The 27,333-nt window shown below is 39.9% G+C and overlaps 1 protein-coding gene across 1 annotated transcript in view; it reads left to right on the forward strand.

Annotated features, from left to right (window-relative positions):
• MICU1 (mitochondrial calcium uptake 1) overlaps window positions 1–27,333 on the forward strand; it is a 129,740-nt gene that overhangs the window by 43,276 nt on the left and 59,131 nt on the right. Inside the window, exons 6-8 of the mRNA XM_049789267.1 lie at window positions 7,400–7,514; window positions 17,444–17,526; window positions 19,459–19,656. Coding sequence (XP_049645224.1) covers window positions 7,400–7,514; window positions 17,444–17,526; window positions 19,459–19,656 — 396 coding nt within the window. The remainder of the gene's footprint in view (window positions 1–7,399; window positions 7,515–17,443; window positions 17,527–19,458; window positions 19,657–27,333) is intronic.

The following is a 27,333-nucleotide window of genomic DNA, read 5'->3' on the forward strand; positions in this document are numbered from 1 at the left end:
TATAGAAGGCTGTTTTCAGACGCAGCTTGTGAATGCTGTTTCATACTGATCCTATTGCCGTGAGAAGTGTCCAGAACGTCTCTTTCCAGTCTCTGAGTTCCACCACTACTGAAGTCTGGGGTTTATTTCATATGGTTTAATTATTCACATGGGTAGAAGAAAGAAATGAAAATATGATCATTAAGTGTTCCCCAGAAGGTATAGTTGACTTTGGTGTCCCAAATATTTAGACTTTGATTATGATGTCTTCAAATGCATTTTTATTTTAGATTCTTTTTGAGTTTCAGTCCCCCTCAGAACACATTCGAGTTATCATTGCTGATTTGAATGCATAAACATGACAGCCATTACATTTCGTGACACCTTCATGTTTAGTTTTTCCTTCAGGAAACAAGATTGAAATCGCACTTTGACATGAGATGTCTTGATTCCAGACTAGCTTTCTTTTTCCTTTGACTTTGAGTACAAGCACCATATCATGTTTTGTGGGCTCACATGACCTCTGAAAACTAGTCAAAATCATTTATCCTATCCTGGTAAACATGAGTTCTTGCCTAGTTTAAATAATATATGTTGATGATCTTAAACTGCAGAGAATATGAGAATAACTTTTTATTTCAATTATAAATTAAAATAAGCTCTACCAATTATTTACTAATCTAACATTGATATAATGAATCATTGTATTATTGAAATAACACTCATTTTTAATGTTCTTTGTTGTTGGTTTTCTTTTTGGGCCATACCCAGCAGCGCTCAGGATTTACTCCTGGATCTGCACTCAGAAATCACTCCTGGCAGGTCAGGGGGCCATATGGGATGCCAGGGATCAAACTCAGGTTTGTTCCAGGTCATCGAATGAAAGGCAAACGCCCTACTGCTGTACTATCAATCCAGCCCCCATTATTTTTAAATGTTTAAATGTGCATTTAAACAAGTCAGAGCATTAAAATAAAAAGGGTGGGTGTCTGCTTGAGGAACTCTGTTGGACTTTTCAACTTCATTATTGAACCGGCTCTAAACTAATGGACAGCGATAATATTTTATAGTAATGAACTATATTTTGCTCCAAAAATATTCTGTCCCATTACACTTTCTGACGTTAACAAAAATATAGATATTTCGTATTTCTATGTATTTGATAGGACATGACATAGTTCATGACATGGATTGGGTCACTTATTAAATTTCTCTAAGCCTCAGTTTTGTCATGCATAAAGAAAGTGCAGCTAGTGGGGCTGGAGCTCTAGTACAGTGGGTAGAGTGTTTGCCTTGCAAGCTGCTGACCTAGGTTCAATCCCTGGCATCCCATCTGGTCCCCCATGCCTACCAGGAGTCATTTCTGAGCACAGAGCCAGAAGTAACCCTTGAGCACTGCTGAGTGCAGCCAAAAAACAATCAAACAAAAAAGGACAACAAAGAAAAGTGCAGATAGTAATTAATTTCACTGGGGACTTGAAAAGGAAGGGGCCGGAGAGGTGGCGCTAGAGGTAAGGTGTCTGCCTTGTAAGCACTAGCCAAGGAAGGACCACAATTCAATCCCCCGGCGTCCCATATGGTCCCCCCAAGCCAAGGGCAATTTCTGAGCGTTTAGCCAGGAGTAACCCCTGAGCATCGAATGGGTATGGTCCGAAAAACCAAAAAAAAAAAAAAGAAAAGGTGATGCAGATGCTCAGCAAAGGGACTGACAGAGACTATGCAAACTGTCACTTTTAAATTACCCATCTCTTTTATAGTCCTTGGTGCTCAAGGGATTTACATAAATGTTTCACTTTTCAACATGATTTCAGAATTTATCGTCTGAATAATGGGTTTCTTGGGAAATGATTTGAGTAGTTTATAACTCAAATGGTGACTTTTCAGAGTGAAATTCCATTTTTGTTTTTATATTATAAGTTTTCTTATTTTTCATTATAAATGAGAAAAAGAAAACACTACATTGACTTAATTTCTGAAATTTGTATGTGATATTGTTTTTCCTTGAAATATAGGGAGGGCTTTGAGAATCCAGGTGCCTAAAACAAAGATGATTGTTGCGCTTAGGATGGTTCTTTTCACTGACGACTGATTTGAGAAGCCAAAATTCAAAATTAAATTATTTGAATTAGATAGCAAGAAATGACTTATAACAAAACATGAATTCCCCCATCCAGATATGTTTTAAAGCAGGCCTGAAGGCATAGGCAGTAGAAAATCATAGAGTAGATACCCCCAGGGTTTGATAATATTAGATACCAAGGACTGAAATAATTTTAATAAAGTTATTTCAGTTTCTTGAAGTTAATCTGTTCCTTTAACTTTTGGATTTTTATCATTGACCAGATCTTCTGTCACATTTTTTTAAAGCATCTTCATTTGTGTCCACTTTTTCTGTAGACATCTAATTAATGAAATAGAAAAACATTTGCATTCCAGGTCCTCGGTACTAAGGTGGTCTTGAGACTGAAAAGAGAGCAGCTTTTGGGCAGAGGGCTCGCAGTGCCTTACGCATTCACCTTCTACAGGCTGTTGCACAAGGATTTATGTTTTTTTACCTGACATGCAATATTGCCTCAAAAACCTTGGAAACTCGGCATCAAGAGAAGAAAAAAATCACCAATTTAATTGGAAACAAACTGAATTTTTCTATGACATATTCTCAAATTCTACCTCTCTGCAAGTTCAGAGAGCAGTGTGGGAAAAGGAAAAACATATTTCAGCTGTGCAACATTTTCTGTTTGTTTTGGAATACTTTGAGTGTCTAAGATTGATCTCTTACCTAGGCTTTGATATCTCTCTGTGCCTTCACTAAACTGTCAGATATGAGCATTAACTGAGAAAATTGTTGATTTTTCTCTTTCTAACATTTTCCTCTTTGCCTCAATTCCAGCATGAGTAGAAATCTGGTTTATCATTCAGAACTGATGTACAAAAATATTGTTTTCTGGACTTTATAATTCAGAACTGATGTACCAAAAGTTAAGACTGTTAGCATTCTTTTTAAAATGCAGTCTCAGATATAAATTGAGGAATTAGAATTTGGATATATTTTAAGAACATAAAAATGATGATTATTCAAATAATCCAGTTATTCAAACAATTCTTTTGGGAAGTTGGGGCCCACACCAGCGGCACTTGGGTTACTCCTGACTTTGCACTCAGAAATCTCTCCTGACAGGCTGGGGACCATATGGTATGCAGGGATCAAACCCGGGTCCATCCCAGGTTGGCTGCGTATTACAAGAAAAACATCCTGCCACTGTGCTATCACTCTGGCCACCCAAACAGTTCTTAAAGAATGACATTTTGATTTAATCATTTTGATTTGTGTTCCTTATCAGATTCCTAAATATAAGAGATTTTGAGGTTCCAGCTGATGTAGATGAGCATCTGTTTTACCAATATACTTCTTAACTTCTATTTCATAGAAAACTTAAAATTTGTTAAATAGCTTTTATCTTTTTTGTTTGTTTGTTTGTTTTTGAGTCACACCTGGTGGTGCTCAGGGGTTACTCCTGGCTGTCTGTCAGAAATAGCTCCTGGCAGGCACAGGGGACCATATGGGACACCGGGATTCGAGCCAACCACCTTTGGTCCTAGATCGGCTGCTTGCAAGGCAAACGCCGCTGTGCTATCTCTCCGGGCCCAAATAGCTTTTATCTTATGGTTTTCCTTTTGGCTTCTTTCTTGAGTTACAGAAGGCAAAATTATTGAGTCTGGTTTTATCAGCCCCATAATATTTAGGAATTTCTGTTGGAGTACGATGAGTACTAACAAATTTGAACAAGTTTGCAAATCCCAGTTTCAGGGTTCTTGATACCACCTGAAACTTCACCCAGGCATTTTATATATTTGTGTGACTACTCAAGACCAGAATATGAATGCTTTAGCACAAAATCCCTTTTTGGTGGTAGACCAATAGTACAGCAAGTAGGCTGTTGACTTTCCACTTAGCCAATCGGGTTAGATCCCTGGCACCCCATTAGTGATCCTAGAATGGATCCCTGAATGCAGAGCTAGGAGTAAGCCTTGAGCACTACAAAAAAAAAAAAAAAAAAAGCAGTTCTGGTAAAATAATTAGGTAATAGCTCTTTCACTGGTCTACACACAGGGGCCAGAATTTGGTAACTGGTGCTAAGAGAAAATCTCCTGATTGCATCCTTGCCCTGGCAGGATGACAATGGCAACTGTCACTCAATGAGACAAAGAGGGGGGAAAATTCAGGTATTAGGAGTGTATACATGCATTGCATGTATGAGACCTTGAGTTCAATTCCTGGCAATACCAAAATAAAAAACAAAAGAACAAAAAATCAGGTTTTAGACTTACTGAGATGTGTAATAATTATACATAAATATGCTGTACCATTTATTCTAGGATTACTAGGAAATCTTTATGCTTATCTAAAAAGTAAAAAGAGTTGGTGCCGGAGAGATAGCACAGCGGTAGGGCGTTTGCCTTGCAAACAGCCGACCCAGAACCAACGGTGGTTCAAATCCTGGCATTTCATATGGTCTCCTGTGCCTGCCAGGAGTGATTTCAGTGTCAGGAGTAACCCCTGAGCACCACCATGCGTGGCTCAAAAACAAAACAAAACAAAACAAAAAGAGTTGAGGTATGGATTCACAATTGTGATCAATTCCACCCCCCTTTTGAAGGAATAAATTATTTGCCTTTACTTAAGTCAGTCATTAGACAATTTTAGTGATAATTGATCTGTCACTAGTTTTTTCTTTTAAAATAAGTTCTGGGCCATATACACAAATAACAATTTTATTTAAACGGCAAAACATGTTTTCAAAGTCGTTAAATTTTGTTTTACAAGAGGGGAGTCAAATTGTCATTTACCAATAAATTGAAGAGAAATATTATTTTGATCTTCCTATCTGCATTCTTTCACTGCCTTAATTCACAGATGCAAGAGATTGGTATAGAAATAACTTTCATATAGATAGGAAATTTCTATGATGCACAGGATAGCATAATAATATAAGGTATCTAGAATTACAGCCTATTTTCAATATATACCCAGACCCACTTGTTTTATTCTTAGTGTGTGTATATGGAATTATAGCTAGAATGTTTTTGGAAGGGGAGCCACATCCAGCAGCTCTCAGGGGTTACTTCTGGCTCTGTGCTTAGAAATCACTGCTGGCAGCCCCAGAAGACTCTATGGGATGCCAGGATCAAACTCAGGTCGACTGCAAACAAGGCAAAATTTCTACCTGCTGTACTCTGACCCTTTGCTGTTTGTTTTTTTTTTTTTAAGACCATATGATTTACAAAATATTCCATGTTTTAGAGATCGGGGGCTTATATAAAATTGTTTTCTTTGTCATTATCAGTATGTAAAAATTTGAGTTGTATATACCTATTTCATACACCAGTATGCCACAGTTGTCCAAAATTCATCAGCCAAAAGGGTTGTGGAGTGGGACAGGGTTTAATATACCCTCAGTTATATAATAGCATATGTGACATTAAATATTTTGGTTTTGTTAAATTTGCCCTATGATATATAAGAGAATGTCTTTATAAAGAATACATACTAAAAATATTTTCATATGGACCATATCGCTTCAACCTGCAAAACTGTGCAAAAGGAAAAATATATCAAATTATAAAATAGGGTCATTATTGGTAAAAACCATGCTTTGAATAAAAGATATATGATGTCCTTAGATGTGAAAAAGTGTTGCTGCTGTAGTTCTTATCCAATAAATTTTTAGGATCTAAATTTTAAAATTTTCTCTCTTGAGTCAACAAAATATGCCATGTGTATGATCATTTCCCTTACCTTAATTCAGCCCTTGTACTAAGTGGTCATTTTTGTAGTCAGTTCAGATAACCTCGAAAATCTCTTTAGCTGAATACAGTGCCGTCTGTTTTTTACCAATCAAAACATTCCTTTTGGGGCCAGAGCGATAGCACAGCGACAGGGAATTTACCTTGCATCAGCTGACCGGGGATGGATCCAGATTTGATTCCCAGCATCCCATATTGTCCCCTGAGCCTCTCAGGAGTGATTTCTGAGCATAGAGTCTGGAGTAAACCTTGAGTGCCATTGGGTGTGGCCCAAAAACAGAAACCAAACCAAAACAAGCAAACAGACAAATGAAAAACCATTGTTTTAAGTCATTTCTGAGTAGAATCTGCCATCAGAAACCTAGTACTATTTTAAAAGTCCGGCTAACAAGGGTTCCCTGTCTCTGGTTACTCTTTTATCCAGGCAAACCATGGGATGCTCTCTTGGTTAACTAATTCATAATGAATTATGTGGTCACTTGTGATTTCAATAGGTTAACCCGTTTTCTTTTCTTTATGGTATATGATGGGATCTCTCCTAGACAGAGGTAACCTGGTGGTAGTTGTCTCTGTCTGGATGCTGATGTGCCTGTTGATCTCATTGTCATGGTTCTCCTGAGGTTATGCTGGTGATGCTGCTTAGCTTGTGCTTGCATGATGTTATTATGTTGACTGTGCTTTGTTTGGGTTCTTAAAATATGCAATTCTTTGGTGCCCCCAAATAACTCGAGTATTTTTATTTGGTCCAGAATTTATAGAAACTAGTTCTAAGTCTAACTCGTTAGTGGATCCTTTGCAGGTTTTTTTTTTTAAATATATATCTTCAGTATCACTACTACCTTTATGATCTGATGAAGAATTCAGAAAACAGAATAATTTTCTTAAAAATTAAGTCCTTTTTGCAGACAGGAGCTGCTAATCTGCTTCCTTGGTGAATTTTATAGGTTCAAGAGAATGAAATGTATACTTCAAATAAAAGCTAGGTTTTAGAAGAATTTCATGCTGAAATGTAGGTACCTCCACCAAGGTGACAGTCAATACGATTAGAATAAATCATGCCTAATGGCTTGCTAGATTACTTGTAGTCATTAGGTAAAAAAATTTAAATTAGTATTTCAGAAATTATTTTCTGAGCATTTGATTTGACCATGGAAATAAACTTTTACCTCTTTGCTTCTGGCCATTAATAATGTAGGTCTTCTTGGACAGTAAGAGCTGATTTCCTTTTAGTTTGTTCATTTGCTTTTTTGGAGGGCTTTTTTTCCTCCTACCTAATAATTCACTTCTTTAGAGATGTATTGTTTTTAAGGCTAAGAAATAAAACTAGCCTTGGAGTGGCCTGTAACATAAGTATAAATTGTAGGGGATCATAAAATTGAAATTATTTTTTACTCTTCATGTTAGGCGAGTCTTGAAACAAATAAGCAAAATCTTTTGTTTCATGAATTTCATCATCTTAAAAACTGTAAAGGATCCATTATTCTGGAATGGCTATCAAGGAAATGCTTATGGGAAATAGCCTAAATTTATCAAATAAGTGATTCACCTCTAATACTTATATTCTTATTTTATTGTATTTTCTTTTTTCTTTTTGTGGGACCCATACATTTAACAGAAAATTGCCCAGGAACGAGAAAAATTTGCTGATGAAGACAGTATATTTTACAGCCTTGGAGAATGTGGACTCATATCATTCTCAGATTACATTTTCCTTACCACTGTTCTTTCTAGTAAGTATAAACTTTTTTATTCAAGTAAAGGGAGCATATAAGACTATAAAAAAAAAGAGCTTAAATAAAAAAGATGTTGATCGACTTAATTACAAGCTACATAAAATGCTATTTTGTTTTTAATTCTCTATGATTTGTATCTGGAATCACTCAAGAAAATATGAAGTTGGACTACATATAGTCCAACTATGGCAACTTTTTTTTTTGTTTTGGTTTTTGGGTCAAACCCGGCAGTGCTCAGGGGTTACTCCTGGCTGTCTGCTCAGAAATAGCTCTTGCCAGGCACGGGGGACCATATGGGACACCGGGATTCGAACCAACCACCTTTGGTCCTGGATCGGCTGCTTGCAAGGCAAATGCCACTGTGCTGTCTCTCCGGGCCCAACTACGGCAACTTTGAAGTTGGACTACATCTAGTTCCTTATGTACCACCGAGAGTGATTCTTGAGCACAGATTCCTGAGTAAGACCTGAGGACTGCCAAGTGTGATTTTATACACACACATGTTATTTTTTTGTGTTTTTTGTTTGTTTGTTTTTGGTTTTTGGTTTTTGGATCACACCCAGCAGCGCTCAGGGGTTACTCCTGGCTCTACGCTCAGAAATCACTCCTGGCAGGCTTGGGGAACTACCTGGGATGCCCAGGATTCAAACCACCATCCTTCTGCATGCAAGGCAAATGCCCTACCTCCATGCTATCTCTCCAGTACCACACATATGTTTTTAGTTCAAATCCTATCCTTACGTATCCTTATCTTTTCATAGTTTTGTGACTTGGGGCAAGTCAATATATATACATATATGTATATATATATATATATGTTATAGCTATAAAATAAAGATGCCAGTGACAGCAAGTCTAAACAATTTCTTTGATGATTATGAGGTTATGAATAGAAAGTATCTAGTTTCGTGTTTATTATGTAGTGATTATGTAGTGCTTTCATTATTACAGCCTGTCATGTAAATCATATTACTTTATATTTAATTATAAAAGAGTCATAATTTTTGACATTAAAAACAACAAAAGAATTGTTATAGCTCCTTTAGAATTTGTCTAGATTTTCTGGTTGCTATAGGAAAATGCTCCCTTCTCCCCCCGCTGCCCCAAATAGAATGCTGGATAGATCACTCAAAGGGTTAGAATTTATACTTTCTATGCAGTTGTCTTTTTTTTTCCTTTAGTTTTGGGCACACCTAGATATGCTTAGGGCTTCCTCCTGGCTATTTGCTCAGGGATAACTCCTGGCAATGGTCAGGGGATCAAATGTGGTGCCAGGGCTTAAACCCAGGTCAACTATGTGCAAAGCAAGTGTGTTACCTGCTGTATGATTTCTTCAACTATGTAGTTTTTGCACACTCATGCATGCATTTGTGTGTGTGTGTGTGTGTGTGTGTGTGTGTGTGTGTGTGTTCGTGATCTCTCCTGGTTTGGGATCAGTATATTGGCCTCATAGGATTTGTTAGTGAGTGTCTCGCATCCCCACTTTTGATACATATATATGTAAGTGCTTGAGCATGATGGATGTCCATGTTTCTTTGAAAGTTTTGTAGATTTCACTGGTGAAAGCCGTTGGTCTGTTCTTGGTCTTCTCTTCATAGGGAGGATTCATTACTGTTTCAGTTTCTCATGTACTTGAGATTTCAAAGAATCTCTCATTCAAAGTAGATTAGGTAGGAAGTATGTCATAAGGCTTTGCATCCCCTCAGATCACCTCTCACTGTACCCTGCTTCTACCCCTTCTTAAACTCTGAGTACAAGGATGCTTGGGAGGTGGCATTTCTGGGTCCCTTCTGTGACTGCGGACCAGACTTCCATCTTTCTTCATATTCTGACCAGTATCAAATGTACTTCATTCTCCCTTTCAAAGACATTATTTCCTTCATGACTCTAAAATAGATTTTAGAGGGTAAGAGTTGGTACAGCAGGGGTGGCTCTTGTGGTGACTGACCTGGGTTTGATCCCCAGCACGACATTTTTGTCCCTTGTCCCCTCTCTTGAGTGATCCCTGAGCATAAAACTAGGAGTGAGACCTGAACACAGATGTGGCCAAAGAAGCGAAAAATAAATAGAAAAAGGAAAAGATTCTAGAAGTCCTCCGAGATTCCAGCCTCTTCCAACTTCTCATCTTTTCTTAACCTCTGCCCTGTCTTCTGATTAATGTTCTTTTTGTTAATGGTTCTGAGGATCTATGAGGTATTCAACTCTTAATAATTGATAACACTTGAAGCTATTTGCTCATGAATTTTATTTTTTTGCTCCTTAGAAGCTGTCCTGGAATGAAGTCTATTGCTCTGTAGCTGACCTTTACTGAAAATCTACAACTTAATGGGCTTTGAATTTGCTTAGGCTTTATCATGCTTTATCATGTGTTTGCTTACCTATTTCTAGAAAAACTAGAAAATATCTGTAATGGAATATTTGATGGCTCAAAAAGGAAGTCAAAGCAAGAAATCACGGTTGTCATAAAAATAGTTTGCCTGATGCTTGTCCCTTCTAGAGAAAATATCTGACATATAATGAGCCTGCATGTATATTTTTTTTGGCTAAATAGCTAAGAACTTTTTGAACAGTTATTTTAATAGACATACAAAAGTATTATATTGTTCCAGGGGCCCTTAACATTTCCACTTAGAACTTAAAACTTTTTTAAATTACTAAATATTGGGGCCGGAACAGTGGTGCAACGGTAGGCGTTTGCCTTGCACGCTGCTGAATAGCCAGTAGTAACCCCTGAGTCACCGGGTTTGGCCCAAAAATAAAAATAGTACTAAATATTATCTGTATATTTACCATGAAAGATAAAAATTGATTATAGAAGCTGGATTTTTCTATTGGGAGAAAATACTATATGGATACCTAAATTAGCAGGATTAAGTAACCAAAACCCAGCTAATTCTGAAATTCTGTGCAATACAAAAAGTTGTATTTTAATGTAGCTGCCACTTTGCTAAGTGGCTAGTAAGCATGTGGAATAGTAAACAGGTGATTCTTTTTCAGATCTCTGAAGGTAGAGGTGGAAGAGTCTCTCCTACTAGCATATTTTATCCCAACATAAAACATATATTATGGAGTTAAAGAAAATGTGTTCCCAAAATAGCATGATCTCAGTGTGGAGAGGAGAATCCACTGACATCCATGCCCTCTCCGGAATTCTCAGGGAACCTGAGCTCTCTGACATTCAGTCTTCTGTCTGGCATTGGTTACTTTTCCTGTAGCACAGCTGTCTAATCTCAGAATAAAGGATAAGCTGAATGAGATTGTTTCTGGCACTTTTAGAAGTGCCAATAACTGAACGTCTTCAGTTATTGAAGTTTTTCAATAACTTTCAGTTATTCAATAACTGAGATTGAAATAATACCCAAAGATAGCTGTGTAGTATAAGCTAGAAACATCAGGTTCTTTCATTCCAGTGTGAAATGTAAAAGCAGTGTTTTTTTTTTATAAATTTATTTAAAGAAAATGCATCACATAGTTGGCCATAAATATACATATATATACATAAATACATTTATTTCCAGATAAGTGAAAGCAAAGTTACTGAAAAAAAAAAAAAACAGCAAGAAAAATAAGGGCCTGAGTGGTTGGGCAAGCAGTAGGGCATTTGCCTTGCACACGCTAAAGTAGGACGGACTGCGGTTTGATTCCCTGGCGTCCCATATGGTCCCCCAAGCCAGGAGCAATTTCTGAGTGCATAGCCAGGAGTAAACTCTACTGTTACTGGATGTGGCCCAAAAAGAAAAGGGAAAAGAAAAGAAAAGGGGCTGAAGTGATAACACAGTGGTAGGGCATTTGCCTTGCATGTGACCAACCCAGAGCAGACCCCTGTTGGATTCCCAGCATCCTTTATGGTCTGAGCCTGCCAGGAGTGATTTTCCAGCACAGAGCCAGGAGTAACCCCTGATGCTGCTGGGTGTGAACCAAAAACCAAAAACCAAAAAAAAAAAAAAAAAAAAAAAAGACAAGAAAAATAAAAAGGAAGAGAGTTTAAAAAAAGAAAGAAAAGGTCAGTAGCAAGCACATTTGTGAAAATTGTTATATCTCTAATGAAGTCAATACAATGGCAGAAGGTTTAGTAAGCACTTGTTGTTAGCTATCTATTCTGTTAGATTAATGTGTTCCTATAGGAGATGACAGCATTAAAGAAAGTTTTCTAGAGATTTAGTATTCAATGTACTATTATTGATACTACAACTTCTAGGGCCATGTTTCTCAGCTGTCAAGAATCCTGGAAGAAGGAAAAGAAGGGATTTCCATACTCACTCCTAAAAGCCCTGGTGATATCAACCCCAAAACCAGCGTGTCTGAAGTTTGATCAGATTGGTGTCCCTGGAGACCATTGTAGAGGGTCAGTGATGAGGCAGAGCCATCAGGCCTTTTTTTTTTTTTTTTTTTTTTAAGAATCAGCTTAAGTTATTTTCCAGGAAAAGTGTAAAGGAAAGAAAGGCAAAATCTTGTACTATCAATAACTTAAGTCTTTCTGAAAGAATTCAGTCATTTTTCAGTCTTAAAGTTTTGAAACTCATTAGTGACTGGTATTGTTTCGAAAGTCTTGTCAACTGCCATTAATTAGTAAACCTAGTGAGATGTGACAAACAAAAAAAACCTTAGGGAAACCTTGCACAAGGCCAACATGGGTTGTTGTTGAGATGTGACAAAAAAACCTTAGGGAAACCTTGCACAAGGCCAGCATCCTATATGATCCCCCAACCATGCCAGGAGTTACTTCTGAGTACAAAGATAGGAGTAAGCCCTGGGTGTGGCCCAAAACAAATAAAAGGACCTTAAGGGGGGCCAGAATGATAGTACTGCAGTATGGGATGCTTGCTGGATTTGATCCCTGACATCCCCAAAGCCCATCAGGAATGATCCCTGAACACAAAGCCAGGAGTAAGTTCTGAAAAGCATCAGTTGTTCTGAGGTTCTCCCCAAAAGACTCCAAGAAACTGTGGTAAAGATTAGGTTGATTACCACTTTTGAAAGAGCAATTTACTCCTCCTTTCCAAGTCCAAGGTGTGCCCAAACCATTTGTGCATCAGAATTAACTATGGGAATGACACTTAACTTTAGTTAACATTATAGTAGGGCATACATTATTGGCTCACCTATTTTTTGGTGGGGGGGCGGGATTTTGACAGTAGTAAAACACTTAAACCAGTGTTTATCCTTTGGTTTATCGATTCTGTTTCTGCAGATTTAGGCTAATAAAATAATCACATGTGTACTGATGGTGATCAAAAAATATATAAATAGGAAGGAGCTCAGATACCAAATAAAATACCTAACAATAAATCTGCCATAAAATTCCATATGCTATATAATGCAGATTTTATTAACATGGAAAAATGTCCACTCTGTGTTGAAGAATTAAGACATATATTTGATTCTACTTTAGAAATCAAAGTTTTTTGTTTGTTTTTAATTGCAGGATTGGGTCATATCCACTGGTTCTCATGACTCCTGGCTCTGAGCTCAGAGATCACTCCCAGTGATGGTCAAGTGACCATAGGCAGAACTGGAATCAACAAGTTCCTTAATTTGCCTATTATAAAAATAGCTCATGTATCCGTATTTCTCACCTGCTATAAAATTGTGTCGGCTTTGCATGGAAAGAAACTAGAATCCCACTTTATTTTGCATAACCTTGCTGCAGCAGCTCAGATCTTGTATTAATTCCCCATCTTGCTAAGTGCTTGCCCTTCTTTCACCCTTGCTTCTCAATAGTCTGATCTCAAGACAGCAGCGGTGGAATGATCTGGTTCTATTATAACCGGAGCTTATCTTTCCTCTGGTCATACTCTCCCTGAGGCTTTCAAGGTTGCTCAGAGTGAAAGCCATGTGCTCACTCATTCACCATCTCTCTTTTTCTAGGGAAAGCATTGCCGCTAGCATTCTCTGTTTTTTTGTTTTTCTTTTTACCTCTTAACCCTGTGGGAATAAAAAAAAAAGGAAGCTTCTCTAATTTGCTAACAATAGTTGTAAAGGATGTTTAGGATAGTGGACACAGAAGATTCTCTAATAGTTTTTAAACTTTTTTCTCTGTGTGTGTCTGTGTCTGTCTTTCTGTGTCTGTTTTTGCAAAGTCAGTTTCCTGGTCTGTTTTAAGTGTTATTATAGAATTGCAAAGTTCATTATAGTGATTTTCATGTATAGGAATTTTTTACATGTTAGATTTTTTTCTTGACTTAATATTAGTTTATAAGTAAGGCCAGAGAACTAGGGCAGCAGGTAGGGCCCTTACCTTGCACGTGTTGAAAACGCATTTGGTTCCTTGTGTCCCATACAGTCCCCTGAGTGTAGCCAGGAATAAACCCTGAGCATAGCTGGGTGTGGCTCCAAAATGAAAGAGAAACATGAGCTTGCCAGGTGTAAATGATATGTTTGGTGAGCAGCATGAGCAAACCACACTTGCCACTAAGCAGAATTCCCCCACCAAATCTTTCGTTTCGTAACCTGTATTCTGTGGTCAGTATCAGCTTGGCTTTGTCAGTCATCCTCTCTTTTCCTTGCTTTGTTTCCTTTTATCCCACATGTCAGTGAGAACATCAGCTAATTATCTTGCTCCTGCTGACTTATTTTGCTTCACACAACTCCCACCAATTTTATCCATGGTCTAGCTAAATGCAAGATTTAATTGTTTCTGATTTTATCTTTTTCTAATACCTGAGTTACATTCCATTGGGTATGGAAACCTTTATCAACACAGTTATTATTGGGCATTTATGTTTGTTTCCAGATCAAGACTATAGTAAATATTTCTTGCAATGTGCATAGGTGTTCATGTATCTTTTCTGTTCTTCGATAGAGATCTCTAAATGGAATTATAGGGTCTTTATTCAATCTCTGTTTTTGTGTTTATTTGGATAGATGAATGAAAATTGTTGAATTGTTAAATGATACCATAATTCTATTTTTTTAAGCTTTCAAGAACTCCAAATTTTGGGTAGGGATTTTTTTTTTTTTTTTTTTTTGGTTTTTGGGCCACACCCGGTGACGCTCAGGGGTTACTCCTGGCTATGCGCTCAGAAGTTGCTCCTGGCTTGGGGAACCATATGGGATGCCGGGGGATCGAACCGTGGTCTGTCCTAGGCTAGCGCAGGCAAGGCAGGCACCTTACCTCTAGCGCCACCGCCCGGCCCCCTGGGTAGGGATTTTTAAGATCACATATAGCAGTGCTCATGGCTTCCTCACTCCTGGATCTGCACTCCAGAATATACTCCTGGCGGTGCTCAAAAGGATCTTATGGGGTGCCAGGGATTAAACCAGGGTCAACTGCAGGCAAGGCTAAAACCTGACTCACTATAATTTGACTCTAGCCCTCCAAACTTTTCTATTAAAAAATAAATTGAGGCTTAGCATTTAGTTAAATGTATTTCTTATCTCTCTCTGGGCTGAATACTTCGAATAACAAATCTCTTATTTGGGGCCCGGAGAGATAGCACAGCAGCGTTTGCCTTGCAAGCAGCCAATCCAGGACCAAAGGTGGTTGGTTCAAATCCCGGTGTCCCTGTGCCTGCCAGGAGCTATTTCTGAGCAGAGAGCTAGGAGTAACCCCTGAGCACCGCTGGATGTGGCCCAAAAACCAAAAAAAAAAAAAAAAAAAAAATTTCTTATTTACGAATAATGTAATACAATGACTCTATGAAGCCCTTGGAATGAGTGCAGAATTCATCTCAGTCTTCATGAACTCATTTCATTCGTCACAGAGTTGCTTTTAAGCCAGGTGCATATGAACTCCTGAGGGAGAAGCTATTTGTACGAGCTCCCAGTAAGAAAGCATTGATCCAAAATCTAGTCTATAAAGCAAATAAATGAAATGGTAAATTATTTTCTCCAGAGAAGAAATCATGATACTATTTCCTTTGACAACTTTATGTGTAGACTCTGTGTAATAGTTAACCATATTTTATTCTAATGAAAAGAAATTGTCTCATCAATCTAAGAAAAAATTAAATTACCTATCAGGATTTATGGAGCTGGTCCAAAGATAGTGAGTTTTCTCAATGGCAAGCTACAGTCGAATTTGAAAACTAGTAAATCAGCCAACTTGTTGAAGCACACAGAGGTAAAAATATTCAAAGCAGGAGGTAGTGCAGGCCCTAGATTTAATACCTGGCTAGCTTCTACTCTTCTACCTGGCCCTTTGCTCTTGTGGATCTGTCTCTGGATCTCCATCAGTCTTTTCAAAGGATCCTGAGTTTTAAATATAAGGTGATAGTCCTGTTTCAAGAATCTTATTTTTATCACCAGAGTGATAGCACAGTGGAGAGAGTATTTGCCTTGCATGCAGCCAACCTGCATTCCATCCCTAGTATCCCAAATGGTCCCCTAAGCACTGCCAGGAATGACCCTAAAGTACAGAGTCAAGAGTAACCCCTGAGCACTGTCAAGTGTGATCCAATCTTCCCCCAAAAGAATCTATTTGCATTACTACCAATATATACAGCAAGGCACGTGCAGTTGATTTTCTTTTTTTTATATATATATCAGTACCTCTATAACTTATATGTGCTTTTTTTTTAGTATTTATTATTCCAGATTTTGCACTCAAGGATAATTATGTGCTTGATTTCAAAGCAGAATGCCATAATTATTTCGTCATTTGCATTGACTTCAGAGGGTGAGATTAACAGTAGATGTTTTGGGTCAATAGATAAGTCTACAAAACAAAGCCAAATGAGGAGCCTAGAAAGATGAGGATAGAGCATTTGCCTTGCATGCACCTGACCAGGTTTGATCCTCCTGGCACCCCCAAAGCTCTCCAGGGGTGATCTCTTGAGTGCAGAGCCAAGAGTAAGTCCTGAGCATCCCTGAGACTGAGCAGGTGTTACTCCCCAAAAACAAATAAATTAGGAAGTAAGCAACTTTCTTTTCTTCAACAGTATAAATGTGCTCTGTGTAGAGTGCTTGCCTTGCATATGAGATTCTGGGTTTGATCCCCATGCTGCAAAATAGGGAAAAGAAAAAGAGGAAAGACTATTGTGTTTTGCTTTATTTTCTTCTTTGAGTATACACATCATGTTTTGATTGATGTAGGAACATTGTAGAAGTCACAGGGACAATGGAGATAGCACTGGAATCCCATACCACAGGCAGAACCCTGACTCCATCCTGGCACCAATGGCCAGGATCCTGGCCCCCCAACACCACTGGGGTTAGTCCTATAGGCCCCCACTTGCCGTTAGAGTGTCCGTGCCAGTTCCCTTGAATACTGAAGAGCTTTTATCATTGACTTAAAGGAAAGAAGATATACCCTTTTTTCTTTCTTTTCTTTCTTTCTTTTTTTTTTTTTTTTTTTGGTTTTTGGGCCACACCCTGTGACGCTCAGGGGTTACTCCTGGCTATGCGCTCAGAAGTTGCTCCTGGCTTCTTGGGGGACCATATGGGACTCCGGGGGATCAAACCGCAGTCCGTCCTAGGCTAGCGCAGGCAAGGCAGGCACCTTACCTCCAGCGCCACCACCCGGCCCCCTCTTTCTTTTCTTAACCTCAGCTTTATTTTCACTTATGCATACTTGACTCTTTGGTTTGATACGCTGTGGACATGGTGGCTGAAGTGTCAACAATGTGCCTCTCTGCCAGGTCATGGAGCGAGGGTGGTGGTGAATAAACTGGTATAGAGAATAGCCTGTATGCAGAGCAACAACCATGAGACTCCTCAGAATACTTAAACTGGGAAGATGGGAAGAACAGAGTAGAAAAGAGCATATTTTAAAAAGCCAAAGAAGCATCGTATTTGAAGCAGACAACTGTGATCATTACTGACTGACCATTGTCTTTTGATAGTGAGGAATGCCATTCAAAGATAAATTTGGAGGTATTCTGTGACATGAAAGGATAATTTGATGTTTTAATCAGTTTTCTTAAAGATTTTCCTTTTTTTTATTTCTTCCCTACCTCTTCGCTCCCAATTCTCCCTTTCTGCTCCAGCACCACAGAGAAATTTCGAAATAGCTTTCAAGATGTTTGACTTGAATGGAGATGGGGAAGTGGACATGGAGGAGTTTGAACAGGCAAGTTGCCCTAGAGAGTTTCTTCTAAATATATCAGATTACACATAGTTTTATATACCTGGGAGCTCCTTAGGCCTTGGTCAATATACTCAGATGCTTTTCCTTTTCCTTTTTTTTGTTTTTTTGGGCCATACTTGCCGCACTCAGGTTACTCCTGGCTCTGCACTCAGAAACTCCTGGCAGGCTCGGGAGACTATATGGGATGCCAGGAATTGAACCTGGGTCCATCCCAGGTTGGCTGCATGCAAGTCAAACACCCTATCGCTATGTTATCTCTCTTGCCCCAAATGAAGATTTGTTTTGTTTTGTTTTGTTTTGGGGCCACACCCGTCGTCAGCTCAGTAGTTACTCCTGGCTCTGCGCTCAGAATCACTCCTGGCTGGAGGACAATATGGAATGGCGGGGATCAAACCCTGGTCCATCCCTGGTTGACCATGTGCAAGGCAAATGCCCTCCCACTGTGTTATCACTCCAGCCTGCTTTTCAATTTTTAAAATACTCAATGAATTACTTTTTATAAGACTCCCTTTTCTTTTTAATTTTGGGGAGGAGGGTTGTGCCCCATTTGGCAATACTTGGGGGTTATTTCATGCTCGGTCCTCAGGAGTGACCATATGTGATGTTTGGGTTGAACTAGGGTCAGCCACATGCAAGGCAAGAATGTTAAGCCGTGTACTATATTTCTAGCCTCTCTAAAGTATATCTTTAGGGGACTGGAGAGATGGCACAGCAGTAGGGTGCTTGCCTTTCACACAGCAGATCCAGGACAGCTGGTGGTTCAAATCTTGGCATCCCATATGTACCCCATGCCAGCCATTTCAGAGCAATTTCAGAGCCCAGAGTCAGGAGTAACCCCTGAGCATAACTGGGTATGACCCCAAAACAAAACAAAACAAATATATATATAAATTGGAGGCCTTCCCCAGCAGTGTTCTGAACTTATTCTTATTCTTGGCTCTGTGCTCAGAAATCAATCCTGGCAGAGCTCAGGGATCATATATAATGAACCCAGGTTGGTAAATACTATGCAAGGCAAGTGCCTTACCCACTGTTATTATCTCTCATCTTGAACATAAATCTTTTGTAAGCAACATATAGTTGGGTCTTGCTTTTTCATTCAATATCACACTCTCTGCCGTTTATTTGTAGTATTTAGACCACCAATATGTACCATTATTGTTTTAATTGGATCTTGATCTATTTTTTTGTTTTGTTTTGTTTTGTTTTGGGCTACACCTGGCAATGCTGGGTTTACTTATAGTTCTACTCTCAGGAGTCATTCCTGGTCCTCAGAGGACTCTGTGGGATGCCAGGGATCAAATCTGGGTTAGCTGCTTGCAAGGCAAATGCCCTACCTGCTGTGTGGTCTTTCCAACCCCTTCCTTTTTATAAAAAATTTATTTTTTTGTTTTTCTTAATTAGATAATAATAAGATAGCCACCATACCCAGTGGCTCTCAGGGATTACTCCTGGTTCTGTGCTCAGAAATCGCTCCTGGTAGGCTGGGGGTCTATATGGGATACTGGGGATCAAACCAGGTCTGTCCTGGGTCAGCCACCTGCAAGACAAATGCCCTACTCCTGTGCTATATATAGCTCCGGCCCCACCCCTCCCATTTTTTAAGTTCTGTGTTTGTTCTTTGGGGGGGGGTTGGGCCACATCTGGAGAAGCTCAGGGGTTACTCCTGGCTATTCGCTCAGAAATCGCTTCTGGCGTGGTGGACCATATGGGACACTGGGATCGAACCCAGGTCCATCCACATGCAAGGCAAGCACCCTACTGCTGTGCTAACGCTCCGGTCCCATGTTTTCATTCTTTATGATTTGTCATCCTCTTTTCTACATTCCTATCTTCTTTGGAATTAAATAAGTAACTTTTTATTGTATCATTATTTACTGTGCTTTACCTGAGCAGCGTTTGCCTTCCTCTTAGGTTCAGAGTATCATCCGTTCTCAAACCAGCATGGGCATGCGTCATCGCGACCGCCCGACCACTGGGAACACCCTCAAGTCTGGCTTATGCTCTGCTCTCATCACCTACTTCTTTGGTGCCGACCTCAAAGGAAAGCTGACCATCAAAAACTTCCTTGAATTTCAGCGCAAACTTCAGCACGATGTCCTGAAGCTAGAGGTAAGTGTCTCTCTGGGTGGCGGAGCATGTCACTCATCACATGGACCCACATTTCATCCACTCTGCCTCCAACTGTGAGAGTTGATGAGCTTGAGCCTTATCTGGGGGTGCCCACCTGACCATCATCAGGAAATTATTGGTCTGTTACCATGTTTGGGAGTAATGATGATGCTGGGACTGAAGCTCAAACACATATAAATTGAAAAGCTGCTGCTGTCTTTGGCTAATCTGCTGGAGGGGAGAGAAACCCAGGGTCAGAGCAGACTTCCTCCTTGTCCAAATCCCAAATTTTTGTATTTGTGTAGGAAGCACTAGGAGGAAAGTGGGAAGGAGAAGTAATAGTAATAATAATAATAATAATAATAATAATAATAGGGGCCCGGAGGATAGCACAGCAGCGTTTGCCTTGCAAGCAGCCGATCCAGGACCAAAGGTGGTTGGTTCAAATCCTGGTGTCCCATATGGTCCCCCGTGCCTGCCAGGAGCTATTTCTGAGCAGACAGCCAGGAGTAACCCCTGAGCAATGCCGGGTGTGGCCCAAAAACAAAAAAACAAACAAACAAAAAAAAAAAAAAAAAGAGTAACTCTTGGGGCCGGGCGGTGGCGCTGGAGGTAAGGTGCCTGCCTTACCTGCGCTAGCCTAGGAGACGGACCGCGGTTCGATCCCCCGGCGTCCCATATGGTCCCCCAAGCCAGGAGCGCCTTCTGAGCGCATAGCCAGGAGTAACCCCTGCGCGTTACCGGGTGTGGCCCAAAAACCAAAAAAAAAAAAAAAAAAAAAAAAAAAAATAATAATAATAATAATAATAATTAGCTTTTTTCTGGGGCCAGAATGATAGCACAGTGGTTGAGTGTTTGGATGGACCCAGATTCGATCCCCAGCATAAGGTCCCTCCTCTGAGCCTGTCTGGAGTGATTTTTGAGCACCTCCTGGTATGCCCCCCCCCCCAAAAAAAAAAAAAACTTAGCTTTTTTTGTGAAAATTTGTGAAGTCGTACCAGCTGGAAACAAAAAATGTTGAAATAAAAAAAGTACTCATACTCAGGGCCAGAGAGATAGCATGGAGATAGGGCATTTGCCTTGCATGCAGAAGGACGGTGGTTCGAATTCCCGCATCCCATATGGTCCCCCGAGCCTGCCAGGAGCAATTTCTGAGGGTAGAGCTAGGAGGAACCCCTGAGTGCTGCCAGGTGTGACCCAAAAAAAATAAAAAAAAGGGGCCGGAGAGATAGCATGGAGGTAAAGCATTTGGCTTGCATGCAGAAGGATGATGGTTCAAATCCCGGCATCCCATATGGTCCCCCACGCCTGCCAGGAGCAATTTCTAAGTATAGAGCCAGGAGTAATCCCTGAGCATTGCTGGGTGTGACCCAAAAACTAAATAAATAAATAAATAAATAAATAAATAAATAAATAAATAAATAAAAACCCTCATACTAGGAGGATTTCCTTTTCCACTTAAAGTTGTTGGACTTCTCTGGCCTACTTTTCTTCACAACCACCTCTTCAAATTTTTTTATTTTTTGGTTTTTTGGGCCATACCCAGAGGCACTCAGGATTACTATCCCTCAGCACTCCTGATTCTGTATTCAGACATCACTCCTGGCAGGCTCCAGGACCATATGGAATGCCAGGTAACAAACACAGGTCAGCAAGGCAAATACCCTACTCACTGTACTATACTCCAGCCCTCTACTGCCCCCTTTTCAGAAAATAAGTTCCCCACAGCCCTTGGAAATGGACCTTCTCAAGTGGACAAACGGAAAGTGGCCCAATCTATGCCTGGTCCTTCCTGCTGCCTATTTTGTGAAACATTGGTTTAGACTATCAGACCACTCAGTTCTAGCACACAAGTCTAATAGCATAACTGTTTTCTAGTGTAGATTATTGAAATAGGTATATTTTGGTTGATTAATGATGCTAGTCAATTCTAAATATGCACTAAATGCCTTCTCCACACACTTTTTTTTTCCTTCTACATGTACTTTTGTTAGGAGACAAAATAGAAGTCATCAAAATATTTCACTCTCTTACTCTTTATCCTCTTTCTTTTTCAAATATGATTTTATTTGATAGTGCTGCACATTAATATTATGACTAATGCATATTAAAATATTAAAGAACATTATGTTTTGCGATTTGGTTTTATTCATTTATTTACTTTTAATTCTGAGACCATACCCAAGTGTACTTAGGATTTACTCCAGACTATGCTCAGGGATCACTCCTGGTAGGGTTCAGGGGATTATTTAAGGTATTAGGGACTGAACTGGCATCAGCAGCTTGCGAGGGAAGCATCTTAATCTCTGTATTTTCTCTCCATCCCCCATTGCATTGTTTTAAACTCTATATGTATAGATTTCTACTTTCTCATTTCCTCCACTATTTTGATATAGTATCCCCATTCTCTCCTACTTAACTCAGATGAGATGGTTAGAAAAATAGTAACTAATATCCCATTATTTTTGTTCGTTTGGTTTGGTTTTTGGGTTACATCCGGTAGCACTGAGGGGTTACTCCTGGCTGTATGCTCAGAAATCTCTCCTGGCAGGCTCAGGGGACCATATGGGATGCCAGGATTCGAACCACCATCCTTCTGTATGCAAGGCAAACGCCCTACCTTCATGCTATCTCTCTGGCCCCATCTCCCATTATTGATAAGAACACTTCAACATTCACTCTTGAAGAGAAGCAGAATGAATTATATTTAATTATATTTAAATGAATTATATTTAAAAGTCACATGGGGGGGCCTGAGCACAGCAGTAGGACATTTGCCTTGCAAGTGGCTTATCCAGGATGGACCTGGTTTCGATCCCCAGCGTCCCATCTGGTCCCTCAAGCCTGGAGCAATTTCTGAGCACAGAGCCAAGAGTAACCCCTGAGAGTCACCAGGTACGGCTCACAAAACAAAACAAACAAACAAATCACATCAGGGGCCAGAGAGATAGTGCAGGAATTAAGGACCTTGTCTATCCAGTAGCTTCTGGTCCATTCCTGGCACATCATATGGTCAACCAACCCCTCCAGGGCCCACTCTGCTGTCTCCACTCTCTGATTTGTCTCCACTGTCAAGGAGATCTCTGTTCTCTCTTCTCTTGAATAACCAAAGCCTCAAGCTCTTTCTCTTGAGACTTCACTTCAAGAATCCGCGTTAGACCAAGTTACAGTCAGGCTGGCATCTACTATATACTGGGTGGCACTAGAATTGTTTCAAGTTTGTCCAAAGGACTGTTGTACTTTGTGCTTTATCCTCTAATAATTTATAGACCTATACTCTGGGTACTATCATGATGATATAAGTAAAACATAACTTACATTCCAAGATTACATTTCAACATTCCAAAGGAAACCATGCTAGGTCAATACACTAGGGGCCAAGCAAGGCTTATGCTAGAATTCTGTTTAAACAAACTAACACAAAAACCGCTAGACTCTAAAAATCAAGTGCTGAAACTCCCAAATGAAATATAGCTTCCCTATCCTGGGAGGAATCAGACAAAAAGGCCAATAGTGGAAAAGTGACTAAAATACATGTGGTAAATAAAGGAAGATAAGAATTATCTTAGGACCTGGAGTGATTGTACCAGTATGTAGGGTGCTTGCCTGGCATACAACCAACCTAGATTTGAGCCCCAGTATACCGTGTGGTCCCCTGAGCACCGCCAGGAGTAATTTCTGAGTGCAAAGCTAGGAGTAAGCTCTGAGCACTACTGGGTGTGACCCCAAAACAAAATAAAAACAATTATTTTAACCATGTCTGTTTGTCTCTTGGCCTTAACTCCTTCTCTGATGATTACAACACAGACTTCTCTCTGGTCAATTTATTGCATAAATCCTTAGATCTAGTCGTTCATTCGGTTTTCATTTTTCCCTTTAGTCTGTCTTAGGCTCTTTTGATCCTTAGAAACAGAAAGAGGCCCATAAATATGGAGGCCAAGTTTTGTACTTAATACAAGAGCTTCAAGAGCCTTCTGTCCAGTCCATTGGCGCCTCTCTTGTTTTTCAAATGTGGCACCCCTTATTTTTCCAGTGTGGAGGCAGCTTAGAAAATAGCCACCTTTGCAGTATTCATGAGAATTCAATTTTAATTCCAACTCAGTGAGTTGACAGAATCAACAACTAAACATAGGAGAACTGACTGAATCTATTATATGGAAGGCCCTGCTCTGTGAAACCTTTAGTCTTGGAGTCATGAACTGCTCAACTGGGTTAGTCACTTCTCTTTCCTTCCACCTGACATCTGAGCTTTGACAGTTATGTTCATTGTTTGATCAGTAATTACCCCCAACTTCCAGCTTTAAACATGAAGTCTTTGTAGCCCCACAAAATATTTGAGGCCCAGAAGTCCAAGATGAATTTATCTGGGTGGCTCTGGTTGTCTGGTCACATCAGCTACTATCACTTTCCTCTCAAAACCTGATGAGGCCAGAGGAACTGCTTCCATGCTCACTCCCAGGCCCACAGGCCTTAGACAGGCTTCACTTCCACATTCTATGAAGTTCTTCTCGAACTTGACCAATGTGGTCAAAGTGGGAACCAGTTTTTTTCAAAATGATCTTGTCTAAACGACTTTACCATCACTTCTGTGGTAGACTTTGGGTCACATAGATGCTCTTGGCTCTTCAGAGAGGAAGCTCTGCCAGAGCGTGACTGCTGGGGAAATTAGATTGTGGGAAGAGCCCTCTACAAACAAACCACATGGGTGGTCTCATATATGTTTGTGTGTTCATGTATTTGTTCACCTCATCCCTTGTGTGTGTGTACGTGCACACGCACAAGCGCACATTCGTTTGTGTGTTCATTCACCCCTGTTCCCAGGTGCCACCATAAGAACAGGCCATGGTAGGGTGTTTCTTGAGATGTGAATCTAAAGTTGATAGAGGTTGTTTCTCTCTCCCTCAGTAAATGACAAGTACCAGTTCTCATGCTCCAAATGACTGAGCCAGTGATTGTTGTGTATTTGTTCCAGAATATTTCAGCAGCAGTGAACTGTGCCTTTCAGTGTAGGTCTTGAATTGAGGAGAAAAGTACCTGAGAATATCTAAGATTCTGCCTTCTCTTAAATATTTTTTCCCAAGGAGCAGTGTTTACTTTAGACCCACGAGTGTCATCAGTTACAGAGGTGGGTTTTTTGTTTTTGTTTTTGTTTTTGGGCCACACTTGGTGACACTCAGGGGTTACTCCTGGCTATGCGCTCAGAAATCACTGCTGGCTTGGAGGACCATATGGGGCGCCAGGGAATTGAACCACGGTTAGGTCAGATGCGTGTAAGGCAAATGCCTTGCAGCTGCACCACCCATCCAGCCCCCTATTTTAAACATTTTAAAGATATGTTATTTGATAGCCCAAACAGAGTGGTATGAATTGTATAAATTGTGCTCATAAATTGTTCTCTGAATTTTAGGAGAATAACTGTCAAATTCACTTTGAAATTTATTATTCATTTTTATGAGAGTAAATTGGAAATTTTATAATGCAATTTTTTGATAATCAGCTCAGAAAACCTCCATCATGAAAATAATGATAATATGTTAAAAATCCAGTAGAGGGGTCAGAGAGATAGCACAGTGGTAGGGTGGTTTACCTTGCAAGCCGCTGACTCAGGACAAAGGGTAATTAGAATCCCAGCATTCCATGTGGTCCCCCAGGCCTGCCAGGAGTGATTTCTGAGCAGGAGTAGCCCTTGAGCGCTGCCGGGTGTGGCCCAAAAACAAAACAAACAAACAAAAACCACTAGTTACTCTTTAATCAAGGAAATTTATTCTCATGATTTATAAACAATGCTATATATTAAAGTGACTGAATATTTTATCAATTACTGAGTATCTTATCAGTTTCTGAAAATTTTGACTTCTTTAGTCTATTGAACTTGGAACTTTTAAACAAAAATAACTACTTTGGGTTGTCTTCATTACTTTCCAATTTTTTTACTATGGTCTAAATGGGAACAAACTGTTGTCCATTAAAAATTAGCCTATCAAAAAGAAAAAAATTAGCCTATCAGGGGGCGGAGAGATAGCATGGAGGTAAGGCATTTGTCTTGCATGCAGAAGGATGGTGGTTCGAATCCCAGCATCCCATATGGTCCCCCGAGCCTGCCAGGAGCGATTTCTGAGTGTAGAGTTTAGAGTAACCCCTGAGTGCAGCCAGGTGTGACCCAAAAACAAACAAACAAACAAACAAATTAGTCTACCAATTTAAATTGAACTAAATTTATCAGAAAACACAGGTGGACAATAGCATAGTGGGTAGGGCTCTTCCCTTGTCCACAAATATGGAGGCCAAGTTTTGTACTTACTACAGGAGCTACAAGAGCTTCTGTCCAGTCTGTTAGCAACTCTCGTCTTTCAGATGTGGTGCCTGGCTTTAATCCCCAGCATGCCATTTGGTCACCCAAGCCTGCCAGGAGTGATTTCTGAGTGCCACTGGGAATAACAAAAAATGAGAGAGAGAGAGAGAGAGAGAGAGAGAGAGAGAGAGAAAGAGAGAGAGAGAGAAAGAGAGAGAGAGAGAAGAGTGATTTCTGAGTGCCACTAGGAATAGCAAAAAATGAGAGAGAGAGAGAGAGAGAGAGAGAGAGGGAGAGAGGGAGAGAGAGAGAGAGAAAGAGAAAGAGAGAGACATTTCCTAAGAGAGAGAGAAACATTTCCTAACATTTCTTTTTTTGTTTTGTTTATTCCTGGCTATGCGCTCAGAAATCGCTCCTGGCTTGGGGGACCATATGGGACACCAGGAGATCTAACCATGTCTGTCCTAGGCTAGCGCTTGCAAGGCAGATGACTTACCACTTGTGCCACCGCTCTAGCCCCTTCCCTAACATTTCATGTTAAGTAACTGTGTAACCCTCTTGAATTTGATGGCAAATAACTTTTTTTACTTGAAACCATTGTGATCTACAAAATCCTTCATAGTTGAATTTCAGATACACAGTGAACCAGAGCAATTCCCACCACCGGTGTCAACATCCAACCATCAATGATCCCAGAGTACATCCTGTACCACCACCCTTTGCCCCCTGGACCGCCAGTAGCCAGTATAATAGGCCCATTTTAAGTTTAGAGTGTTATAGTTTGGGTCTCTTGATTCTATTGTTGTTGACTTTGACTTGGATATTTAGTTCTGTCCATTTTTCTTCACCAGTGGACCTGAGACCACTTGGCCCCTGAACCCCATTCTCTCCTTTTTCTTTTCTTCCCACTTTTATAGAAAAATGCAGAAATATGAGGTAAAACAAAGTAATCTATGTCCCAAGGTTCTATGAAAAAGGTGGGAGCCCCTATTTAAAAGATAAAGAAGGAGGCCAGGGAGATAGCATGGAGGTAAGGCATTTGCCTTGCATGCAGAAGGACGGTGGTTCGAATCCCGATGTCTCATATGGTCCCCCGTGCCTGCCAGGAGCAATTTCTGAGCGTAGAGCCAGGAGTAACCCCTGAGTGCTGCCGGGTATGACCCCCCCCCAAAAAAAAACCAAACACAAACAAAAGGGATCAAATAAGCACAAAGAAATTATTTTAGAAAATAATAAAAAATAAAAGATAAAGAAAAAGGAGAGGTGACAGTTTTTTTGCATAGGCACAGCACAAATTGGGGAAAATAGAAAAGACATTTGGCCTAAAAACAGGGAGACTCAACCCATGAAGAATCTTACTATAAGACCAACTATGGCTCCAGGCA

The sequence above is a fragment of the Suncus etruscus genome, chromosome 15, assembly GCF_024139225.1.
Source record: "Suncus etruscus isolate mSunEtr1 chromosome 15, mSunEtr1.pri.cur, whole genome shotgun sequence".
Taxonomy (NCBI): domain Eukaryota; kingdom Metazoa; phylum Chordata; class Mammalia; order Eulipotyphla; family Soricidae; genus Suncus; species Suncus etruscus.